The 12,350-nt window shown below is 48.2% G+C and overlaps 1 protein-coding gene across 1 annotated transcript in view; it reads left to right on the top strand.

Moving 5' to 3' along the window:
• Positions 1-7,184, top strand: part of Rab28 (RAB28, member RAS oncogene family) — a 107,218-nt gene extending 100,034 nt beyond the window's left edge. Inside the window, exons 7-8 of the mRNA XM_027939378.2 lie at positions 5,557-5,648; positions 7,157-7,184. Coding sequence (XP_027795179.2) covers positions 5,557-5,648; positions 7,157-7,169 — 105 coding nt within the window. The 3' untranslated portion in view covers positions 7,170-7,184. The remainder of the gene's footprint in view (positions 1-5,556; positions 5,649-7,156) is intronic.
• The last annotated feature ends 5,166 nt before the right edge of the window (positions 7,185-12,350 follow it).

Raw genomic sequence — 12,350 nt, 5'->3', positions numbered from 1 at the left:
TCGAAAACACATAAATTTAATACTTTTATGAAATTCAATCTTCTGACCATAAGTGTTTCAGGGCTCGCTTTGATGTTCAGGGAAAGCAGCCTGGTGCCAAGGTCCTCCGCACATATGGTGAGGACTCCGCCCTGCACATGAGCAGAGTGTTCCAGGCCCCCAACTCTCTGGGAGAGTTGCCTTTTGTTTAAATGACTTAACAAACAATGATTCACCCTACCTTGTTCAAAACACACAGGTTACTGGAGACTGAACACAGGTGTGTTCAGTCCTATCTTGGTGAGGACCAGGTAGGACTGGCCACAGGCCATTGGCATACCCCATGGTTCCTCTGTGTGTTGGTTTCCTCACCTATGAAATGAGACTTTTGAGTAGTAAGGATCGATCACCTGAGAGAGAATAAGAAAGAGCCTGCCTTGCACAGTGCCTGGTACCTAAATGTCTATTTAAAAGGGAAGCTGGGAGAATCTAGTTTGGGGTCAATATAACTTGTTTGGTAGTTTTTTGCTGATTTCCGTGGTGTAAGTTCTCCCTCCTGGGTGGCTTCAGGCTAGTGATGTGAGGCCCCAAGGGTGAGGATGGGAAGAGGGGACTCAGTCCACTGCAGTCTGCTGTGGCAGAGCTGGGCAAAGCATGATCCCCTCCCCCCAACTCCACACAGTAGGACACATAAACCCCAGAGCACAGAGCCAAGTGTACTGGTCCACATTCAGGAAGAGATGAGCTTTGAGTATAAATGCCTTTATTTTAAAGATAGCTTACTTAATTGTTAGACTATACAACTTCATCTTTACCAGTGGCTCTGTTTAGTACTCAGCTCGCTGGTTTCCTGAAAATTCACCACTTTCTTCCCAGAAGCTGGTGCGTGAGCTTCAGCACACCAGTGTCTAAGTTCCTACAACAGTGACTTAAACATAGTGCATCTTATATGTCTAATGTGATAAGAAGTTCAGGGATGGGAGGCTCAGAGTTGGAGGCTCAGTGAAACTCACGACCCCAGACAGACTCTGCTTAATGCCCAGAGCATGAAGGCTTCAGCCTCATAATGCCTCAGGATCACCAGACGGCTGCTGTCCCTCCAGGCTTCATATCACATCCCATATAACAAGAAGGGGCAAGGAAGGGAGGAAGGAAGGAAGGAAGGGGAAAGTACGTTCATTTAACAAGGGAAACTACATTCATCTCCTATAATGCTGTGATAAATTGTTACAAAAAAAACCCACAGTGGCTGAAAACAACGTAAAGTTATTATCCTACGGTTCTGGAGAGCAGGAGTCCCAGCTGGTTCTGCGGGACTGAAGGTGAGCTGTCGGCAGGCAGCGCTGGCTCCGCGTGGAGGCACTGGGAGGAGGGTGTGCCATGCCCCACTCCTTGGCTGCCGCAGTCCTTGGCTCTTCCAACTTCAGCATCAGCAACGGGCGGCAGAGAGTCTCTCTCTTGTCACATCACTGTGACTCTGCTCTTGCTGCCGCCTCCCCGCCTCTGTCTCTCTTGTCCCCTCTTTCACTTCTAAGGACCTTTTGACTACAGGGGACCACCTGCAACCCGGGCTCATCTTCCCGTCTCAAGATCCTCACTTCAGTCCCATCCAAAACGTCCCTTTCACCAAGGGAAGTGACATCGACACGGATTCTGGAGATTAGGATGTGGCGTTGGGACTCATCATTCTGCTTACCATGGACATCTCCCTGGGGACCAGTTCCTACATCCCGCTGGTGGGACCTGAACTGTCACAAGTCATGAAAGGCTGTGAGATCAAGATTTAGCTTTCGGATCAATATAGGACGTGAAGACAAGATGGCGGGGGCTGGAAATGGCAGAGGGGTCCGTCGTCACACTGTGAGTGATAAAGAGCCTGGGGTCCCACCCTGTCTGTACGTGGCTTGATGGAGTTATTTTAAATAAGCTATTATACTAAGGGTCCGTTCTGGGCTCCCCCCGCCACCTCTGCCTCCCTCTGTAGCCCTTCCTCAAGTTTCCCAGCCTGTGTTTTGGCAAGTACCAGATCAAGGAGAGGAGTCTGTGCACACTTTTGTGTCCAGCTCAGGGCAGCTGTGCTTGTCCACTACTCCCTTTAATCCCAGAGGAGCAAACAGGACTTGGCCTTTTGTCTGGCCAGCTGCCCAGAGCAACACAGTGAATCATGAAAATCGTGTCCGCCTCTTCCATGAATTCTCCTACTGGTTAGACACTATGATGGGAGAGGGCAGCTGGTGAAGGTTTTAGCAGCCACCAGCGTCTGACAGTCAGACACATGGGGCAGAGTCACCTACCTATGGGAAGAAAGGACCTCATGGTGTGGCGGACACAGTAGCTCACCACTGACTTCACCGTGGATGTGATTTTTTCCCCCACAGGACAGGAAACATGACATAGAAAATCTGTAACATGACATAGAACATTTGTAAAGACCATTTGATTTCCAACTTGGTCCCTGCAAAGGGAATGAATAGAACCCAAGAGAAAAGGGTCTTGCTCTGTGTGGGTACGTAAATGTCTCCAGTGGGTAAGCAGAAGTCAAACCAAGACTAAGCCGCGTGGACATCTCCGTATTCCATACACCTGCTGACAATATCCTCTACACTCAGTGTCTCTTGTGAGAAGCTGTAGACTTTGCCACCCACAGAAGCTTTGTTTTCCTTTGAAACTCACTGGCTTCTTTTGGACCTGGAGAGCCGTGAAGCATGGAGTTCTCCTTTCAAAGCTCTGCGGTTGCAGCTAGGTTAACTTTTACAGGTTCTGTATTTTCTTCTCCCCTTTCTTCTTCGATCTGGATTATTTCTGTTTTGCTAACCTTTATGCACAAACGCACTGCACCAAATCTTTTGGGCAAATAAAGGAAGTAAAAATGAAGTAGAAGACTGGAAGAATGGTCAAACGAGGGGGAAGCTAGAAAATCAGCTCTGGAGCCTGAGGGAAGGGAAGGCATCCGACAGAACAGGGAACCGAGAAGCCACATCCAGAACATGACCCAGGTGGCACAGGTGTCAGCTTCCACTGCTTCCTGTGACCAGAAAGAGGCTGAGCCCAGAATGCAGGAGGCAGTTTGGATACACACTTGATGTCTCTGTGCAGAGTTGAGGTGGGAGGCAGTCTGGGAGGAATCTTCCGGAAAAAAATCATAGTGGTGGAACGTCTTTGTAAGCCCCTTCTAAACAAGGGTTTTTAAGCTGAAGGGGGGTAGATGAGACCTCTGCCCTGCTGGGGTGGTGCGGAGGCTCAGATGACTCCTTTTGCCACTGGAGACCGCGGGGGCTTAGTGTTTTGACTCTGATGTCCAATTTTTCTTGTTCCTTCCTGTGTGCTGCCGCATGGTGGTATCTGGGTTGCAGAGGACCATGTGAATCCACTGCAAATGAGAGCCTTCCAAGAGTAACCCACAGTCATGGGGTGACTTAAGGCACGTCCTGGTGACAGGACTTCCACCCTGACAAGTGCGTAGGGCCAGCCAGACTCTCCACCTAGACTCTCCACTCATTGTTCAGAGACACGGACAAGTATGAAAAGTACCGGGAGTTTTATTGTTTCATTGTGGTAAAATTTGCACAGCATGGGATTTGACATTTTGACCATTTTCAAGTTCAGTAGCATTAATACGATCACATTGCTGCTCACCTCTCCCCACCATCCATCTGCAGAAAATGTCCAGCATCCCAGACTGAAACCCTGGACCCACTGGACAACAGCTCTCCATGTCCCTCCTGCTGGGCCCTGGCAGTCACCATTCCACGCGATTCTACTTTCCGTCTCTCTGAATCAGACTGCTGCAGGTTCCTCATGCAAACGGAGCCACATACTATTTGTCCTTTCATGTGTGGTTAATTTCGCGTGGCATAAGGCCTTCCAAGGCCACCCAAGTGGCACAGGTGTCAGCTTCCACAGCTTCCTGTGACCAAATGAAATTCCCTTGCCTTTCAGTGTTCACTAGGTTCTGTTTATGCCTTCATCTGCTGCAAAGTGTTTTCTCATCTTTTTCTTCTTTTCTGTTTTTAGAACTTAGGTGACATTGCATGCCTTGAACGTGGAGGGCGTGACGTTGGAGGCCTGCATGCACGTGCAGTGGTCGTCTGGCTGGTTCAATGCATTCCTTCCTACAGCAACCATCTTTGTGAGAAGACTTAACACCCACTCTTCTTACATTTTTCAAGAACACACTTAACCATCATCATTGTATCATACCATAGGTCTCTTGAACTTACTCCTCCCGTTTAACTGGAATTATATATTTTGTGACCAACATTTCTCCTTCCCACCTCCTCTTACCTCCCCAACTTCTGGTAACCGCCATTCCATTTCCTACTTCTGTGAGATTGACATTTTTATTACATTTAAGTGAGATCATGTGGTACTTGTGTTTTGTGCCTGGCTTGTTTTCACTCGTCCTGTAGATTTATCTGTGTCACTGCAAATAATAGGATTTCATTCTTTGGATGACCAAATAATATTCCATCATGCCAGGTACCACATCTTCTTTATTTATTCATCAGCCAGTGGACATTCAGGTTGATTCCATGTCTTGGCTATTACAGCAGTGATGCAAAGAGATGATGGTCAGATAATCGGACTTCACTTCCTTTGGATGTGTACCCAGCAGAGGGATGGCCGCACCATGTTCTTGTTGTTGTCTTGAGTTGCGTTACCCGATGCATGGTCATGTTGAATGTGACCTTGTCTTGTGCTTACTGTATATCTTCTTTGGAGAAACGTCTTGTCATGTCCTTTGCCCATTTTTAAACTAGGTTGTGAAAAAGACTGTGGATTCTTGGTGTACAAATCAGGCAATTGTCGTGAGCATGACTTTTAGAGTGTACTATCACCAGTAAACAGGCCCCCCACCCCCGCCCTTCCCCCACTCGGGACCCAAGGTTTAGAAGTTAGTGTCTGGAATATTCCGATCTCATTTCATCACCTTGACAATCGCAGGGTTTCGGCCTGGAGGCATTCACGCTAACAGTAGAACATCTGTTTAGAGACGGGAATCCCGAGGAGGGAGGAGAGTTGGAAATTTGGCAGCTCCTCTTGGTTTGACTCTCTCATGTCAATTTGGGCAGAGGGCCTGAAGTGCTCGAACCCAACCCAAGATTTCCATGTTCTAATTATCTCCCGACCACTGTTGGGCAAAGCTCCACTTGGCCTACCTTATTGGCATTTCTAGTCTGCGGGCCGTGCCCATCTTGAGGGAAAACAGGGTATTAACTGCCAGGGACTAGGAAAAGCGAAGCAGATGAGGCTTAGCAGGGGAGACGCAGACCTCCTTAGTACCCCTGTCCTCTTCCTAGTGGTCCTGAGTGTCCCCAGAAGCAGGTCCTTGTGCACTCCAGGGTCTTTGCTCTTGCTGTGGACTCCCTCCAGCTGTGATCCGCACCCTGCACTTCTGAAGCCACAGGCTTCCTGCGCAGTGCCAGCCGCCAGTACCCCCAGGTGCCTGCACCCAGGCTATGACCCTGGGTGCAAACACACCAGTCTACTTGGTGCCCTGGCCGCTGACCTCCAGGCTGCAGAAACTCACATGTTCCTGTCTCACTCTCCTGACTTACATTTGCTCTTTTCCTGCAGCAACATTGGTACAAGTCAGGCGTGAGCCCAGAGCCTCGGCCGTCTGATGGATGGATTGCAAGCGGGAACCGGCCCCAGGTCACTCCACTGAGGTGAACAGATGATTTTCTGGTCAGATGTGTACAAAAGCAGCATGCTCTCCTTCGGGCGAGTTTTCCCTTCCAGGACGCTCTTGTTTCTCTCCCTTATTAAATGTATCCTTTGGGGGCTGTTTTCCCATCACTGCGAGCTGTGAATGGACCTCAGTGTGAGCAAGGTTAGGCTTAGACGGGGATCCCACCCCCTTATCCTGAAGAGAAAGACACTGCTCTTCAGCTTCGGTTACTCATCTGCTCATTTTTCTCTTGAGAGGAGGCTAGCCCAAAGTTATCTCCATGTTTCAAATCGCAAGATCTTAATTTTATTCCTCCAGTGAGAAAGCTTCCACTCATCTTGGTATTTTATCTTAAAATGCCTTGCTCTGTTTTTAAATAGGTTCCATGCATGTATTGACACATTCATTTCCCAGCCTTCCCAGGGGTATTTCTGAAGCTAGAGAATTCAATTGAGTTTGGAGTCTTCCTGGAATAACTAAAAGAACAGCCACTCAAGGGTAATGTGATACATTTATTATTCCACTAGACTCCTCTGCACGCTGTTCTCACAGACTCCTCTGGTGGAGAAGAAACCAAAGCCAGTTTTTACAACATTGGGACTCGCAGAGGGGGATGGGCAAAGCTCTGTGCTCATTGTTGAGAGCCACAGCCGAAGGGGCCCCAGCAAACTTCCAGCTGCCGGCTGATGATTGGCTCACAGCGGCCCCAGCAACATCTAGCTGATTGGCTCCTCTGCGGTGATGCTCATTGGGCTGTTTCCCTGCCCTTTCAGACCACGGAGCTGCTCATTGGGGGACTTTTTTGGCTCCGCCCACGTGACCCAGCCAATTGGCCTCAAGAGCAGGAGGATTGTGGGAGGTGGAGAGAAGCTTGTGTGGGAGAGAGAGGCTTGTGGAAAGCCAGTGGTGGCAGTTGAGGCTCTGAGGGTTTTTCCTGAGAGGCTGTTTTGTTTGGTGTGTGTGGTTCTAAAAATAAAGTTAGTTTCTTTTGACAAGTGGCTCCTGATTGTGCCCAGCCAGACTGCGGCACTCATGGAAGAAGCATTTCCTCTTTTGACTTGGCTTAAACTTATATTATGGTGAAAAGTGGGAAAAGTACTTATGGCTAATTTGGCAGATCCTCAGAAATCCATCCAAACTTCATCACATGAGAAGGGAACTTCTCAGATGGGGTGAGTGTCTTGTTCTAGCTCCAGTCGTAAGAGCCAAGAGCCTCTTGTTCATCATCTTCTTGCCAACTTATTCCTTGCAGGTAATTCTGAATCATGCTTGCTCTCCTCGGGCTCTTTATTAATGGCTGTTACATGGTATCTACTTTTCCAGGCTCCAACATTTTCACATGTTTAAGAAAACACTGACACACAAAAGAAGGGTTTTTGAAAATTATAATTACTAACACATATTAATTTTATAGATTAATGGGTTTTATTGGGACATTTCCATACATGTCTGTTCCCTCTTACACTTTCAAGTCTTGACCTTCTTCTCCCCTTCTCTTTTCTTTAGCTTCCAAATGTGAGAGAAAACATGTGATAGCTGCCTTTCAGAGTCTGCCTTATTTCACTCAACGTGATGACCTCCAGGCCCATCTCCCCTGCAAATGACATGATTTCATTCTTCTTCATGCTGGAAAATAATGTCCCATTGTGTATGGATGCCACATTTTCTTTATCAGTCATCTGCTGATGGCCGCCGAGGCTGATTCCGTAGCTTGGCTCTTGTGGGTGTGTGGTTCTCTTTTTTGTAGGCTTACTTCATTTGCTTCATGTATACATCCAGGATTGGTTTAGCTGGACCATATGGTAATTCGATTCTTAGTTTTTTGAGGATGCTCCATACTGATTTCCATGTACTGATTTACTTTCCCACCAAAAGTGCAATAAATGGCCCAAACCAAAGGGAAAGCTTTCATGTTAAAATCAGCTCTAAGACCATCTAGGGATCTTGATGGGTAGGAGCTCTTAACCTGCCAGGGCTTCAGCTTCTGATTTTATACGAACAAGCTCTTGAAGATAGATGGATCATTTTGTGTGTGGTAGGCCTGTGCATTTTCTTCAGGGAGAGGATCCATTTAATCTTGGATCATCCTCGTTGGACCACACAAACCTTGAGAATATGACTGATTTATTGTCTTATTTTCCAGGAGCTCATTTTCAGGGCCCTAAAAACTTTCCTAGTTGCTCACTCTGGCTAGGTTACCTCTCTCTCTTTCTGCCTCCCAACTCAGTTTGCCTCTGACTGAATTCTAATTTTTTTTTAACTTGGTGGACATAAAGTCACCAAGGATGATTCCATAAACTCCTACCTCGGTACCACCCGGTGGCAGGAAGATGACCCTCCATCCCCTGCAGGGGTCACCTAGGTAGCTCCACTGTTCCTTGGGACTAAGGTGTGGAGCCATTCTGGCAGATCTGCCTGGGTCCCCTCTGCTCCCCATCCCTAACACTCTCAGTGACAGTTTTACAGAAACACATGGGGTGGGGGAGCAGTTTCCCAAAGACACCAGAAAAAGGAGGTTGGGAAAGTACACGGAGCAAATAAAGCCAGAGCAAACAGGCAGCCATAAGGCCATTTGCCAGAGTCTCAAAGAATCTGTGAGCAGAAAGGATAAGAAAGGTGTTCTGAGCAGCAAGACCCATGCTATGCATCTCCTGGAAGGGACATTAAATGCTATCCTGGCCTGACTCAAGTTGGTACAGCACTTGTTTTTTTACACAGGGGCACGTATATGTATTTTTTCATACACACAAGTGGGCTTTGAATGCACACTCTGCAATATAAATGTATGATTTTGGTGTTTTATCAGGAGACACACCATGTTCGGTTCTCTTCATTTGCTTAGCCTACTGATGGGGATGTTGTCAATTTACTTGGAACAAAGAAATCCATTTCTGTTCTCTATAAAATACATTCTGCACACAGTACGGTTTCCTCATGGCCCATCCTCCTGTGAATGCACTTCCCTGAACGACTCCACCATTTCACCAACCAAAGCTCAGGAGAGCCCCATCCAAGAGAGAATGGACCCGACACAGTGTCTTCCTGTGCCTCAATCTAAGTGCCTGGGTATTCCATGGTGACAGCACAGGCACCTGTGGGCTCGACACTGAAAGAATGACACGGACGTGTGGTTTGTTTTGTCTTCTGTTCAAGAAGTAAAAGAAGTGCTATTTTGTACTATTTGTAGGACTCATTAAAAACATCTCCCCAGGAGAGTAGAAATGGGACAATGTTTTGGCAGTTGGGACCTTCGAGGAGCAGGGAAGGAACCAGCTTTCATTACTCTTAGTTTGGGATCTGTTTAGTGCTCCACTGAGGCTCTTTCGGATGGCACCTTAGAATGTATGTAGAGGGATATCAACCTCCAGGGTGTCCTGTAGGGAAGGTCAAGTGGGATGGGGTGGGTGATGGAGTTTCCAGGAGAGGAGAAGCAGGGAGAAGGTTCCATGTTAGGTGGGGTAGATCCAGTGCAGTTCAGCTACCTTGTCTGAGGGGGAAAAGTGCTGGCTCAGCAGCCCACCAGCTGACCATAGTCCCAGGAACCTAAGTTCTACCACTGGTGGACTCCTATCTGTCTTCCTGCAGGACATCTGTGAGGGTCAGAGGACTGGAGTACCAAACTGAGCATCCAGGCCTAGTACCCGAGCAGAGGCCATGGGCAGGGGTTCCCCTATCACCTAAGTGATATTTACTGGTGTCATGGTGGGCTCCCTGGTGGGCTGGAGAGTTGACTGCCATGTCAGCACCATTGCTACCCATTCAGAATGAAGACACCACGCTCTTCCCTAAATTCCAGGGACTGGAGCCGGGGAATGACATTTCCTAGAATCCCTTGCAGGATTAGACTTCAACCTAAGTCGAGACAGCCACTCAATTACAATTTAGAAGGCAAACAAAGGCAGAATCAATGTTTTTGCTCCTCTGGAAGTAGTGGGCAGATGCGTGAGTTTTTACAAGTGTTTGGCTTTGCAGGGGCCGGCAGGTGCTGACCCCAAGTGATCTGACGGTTGCTGTTGGCAGTTGTTAGCGGGGTTCCTTCTGTGACTTCTTCTGCTTCTTGATCCTCTAAAAGCTCCTGGTGAATCTGGCAGCGGCAGGGAGATGTCCCAGCTCTCTCTTTGTCACTCTCCCAATGGTTTTGTCAGCTCCTTGCCCATTTCCCCTCTTGTTTGAAATACCTGCAGTGTATTTTTATGCCTTACCCCTGTCCACGACCTGCAGACCTGTCTTCACGTGAAGGAGAAGGTGAGAAATTGCTTTCTTCCCAAAGACTACAGCACGAAAGTGGATTTTTAGAGAATATAACCTGCCAGGATTGTTTTTGACAAAGCAGATATTTGGGGACAGAGAGCCTACAAGACTTTCTGGGCGGTCACTGCATTATTTGAAAAAGCATATTTAATATTATGATGTAATTTTTAAAATTTGGAATGTTGAAAATAAGACAACTCAAGTCAATATTTTGTTGATTAAGTTCCTGAAATGATTGTTCAACATCTTGGTTGGTAGTGGTGCTCAGAAGACAGAGGGACTCTCCATGGAGGAGAGAGGGCTGGCGGGAACTTTGGCTTCTCCACCGGGCTCGGGCTGCTCCCCTGCTTACCCTCCTCTCAGGCCTGTGGTCATGGTGGGGCCCTCCTGGAACACTGTGCCCCACCCCCACCTCAGCTTCTTCCCTCTCGTGGTGCTCAGCACTGCTGGCTGACTGTGGAGGTTACCATCTCACATCTACTGTTTCCCCCTCTCCACTGGACCCCATGAAGGTGACAACTTTGTGGCCTGTGTTCACTACTATATCCTCAGTGACCAAACCATCCTGGGCATCTAGAAGGCACCAGATAGATAACGTGTTGAATGATGGAACCCAGGGCATAGACCTGACCGTGACCAATAGACTGTTTGCTTCCCTTCTTCTTATGTACAACCGTCCCTCAGTATCCACAGAGAACTGGTTCCAGGAACCCTGCCGATATCAAAACACAGGGATGCTCCATCACTTCTAAAGAATGGTGGAGTATTTGCATATAACCTATGCACAGCTCAGTAAATCAGCTCTATGTTACTTGTAAAATCTAATGCGACGTAAATGCTATGTATGTTGTCATTACACTGTACAGGGAGTAAGGGCAGGAAAATGTCTGGGTGTTCAGTTCAACACGTTGTTTTCTAATATTCTGAATCCACAGTTGGTTGAATGCATGGATCTGGAATCCACAGTTACAGGTGGTCAGTTGTGTATGTGTTTAACCTCGTTCTCAATAGAGGGATCTCATATTCTTATTATTTTAGTCTTTATGTTTCTCACTTAGCTGGAAGGAGTGTACCTCAATAGGAAAGGGAACAAAGATGCCTGAGTGTTTTCTGAGTCCTTGATGCATGCAGGGGACAGTAAGTACAGTGGGTATCCTGCACACAGCCCATCTTCTGGCCCTGCCTCTCAGGCTGGTGCCTGAGAAAAGAAAGATGAAATAATGAAAATAACAACAACAAAAATAGACTGTGATTGCTGAAATGTCTGAAAAGGGGACCCTAACGAAGCAAAGGCCTGTGGGTAGTGGAGGTGCCTCCCGGTGCCGGAGGCGGCAACCCGGCTTCGTAGGGCTGGGAGAGGCACAGCGCCTGGGTGAACAGGAGCATCTGCAGAGGAAGAGGCAACAGGTGCCATTGAGTAGCCCCAGTGGAGAAGACAGGCTCTGTTCCACAGCCAAAAGCACCGATTCCAAGCAAGGCGTGTGTGTCCTCAGGCACACAGGGAACCCCAGGGGACACTTTCCAATTTAGGAGGCAGAGGCGCTCGCGGAGGCTGACAGTCCTGCGGCTCTCTGTGGTTGCAGACCTGGCTTTGCTCTCCACAGACCCACCAGTGCTGCTGCTTCTCCTGTGGCCACGGAGACAGCAGATGTCCACGCAGCCCCCTAGCTCACCTTTTACAGGTCTCTGCTCAGACATCACCCTGTGAGAGAGCCCTTCCCTGATGACCCAACAGGACAGTGCCCCGAGGCCTCTGTTCCAGCCCCGCTGACAGGCAGGGTCTGTGCCATTCGTCACCTGCTGAGAGTTCACCTGCTTTCCTGGGCACTGCCTGCCTTCCCCAGCTAGGTCACTGGTCAGTGTGTCCACAGCGCAGCGAATGTTCACTTCAGGTCACCCTATGTCAACAAGGGTTCCTCCATTCCTCCAGAGTTGATTCTCAAACATAGGAATCAAAGACAGCCTTCCAGATTTAATTTTTAAAACGTAGAACGTGGGTCGGGTGAGTGCACGGCCCTAGAATGGCTTCCTATCTCTTAGAATAGGGAACCGTCCTGACAGGGACCCTCCCCTTGCTCTTGCCCGGCTCTGCCTGGCTCTGCCCCCCACCGCGGCTCCCCCACCTGGTTCCCTTGCTTCTCTCCCACAGTGGTTCTTCAGCTTCCTGGGGTGAGGCCTCCTTTGCACTCTTGAAACTGATCAAGGCACCTAGAGGGATTTTACCTAGGTAAGTAATGCATATCAACCATATTGAAAGTTAAAACAGAAAAATTTAAAAACACGACACCCCCCCACGTTCTTAGCTGGTGTTGATGCCACATCATGCGCCTCTGGAAAACCCCACAGGACTCTTATGAGAAAAGGAGAGTGAAAAAGGCAAATTACATTTCAGTATTATTATGAAGTTTTGACCTTGTAGGCTTCCTGGAAGGGTCTCTGAAACTCCTAA

Source organism: Marmota flaviventris, chromosome 7, assembly GCF_047511675.1.
Source record: "Marmota flaviventris isolate mMarFla1 chromosome 7, mMarFla1.hap1, whole genome shotgun sequence".
NCBI lineage: Eukaryota > Metazoa > Chordata > Mammalia > Rodentia > Sciuridae > Marmota > Marmota flaviventris.
Note: the sequence above shows the minus strand (reverse complement) of the source record. Positions and strands in the feature narration are given on the sequence as shown.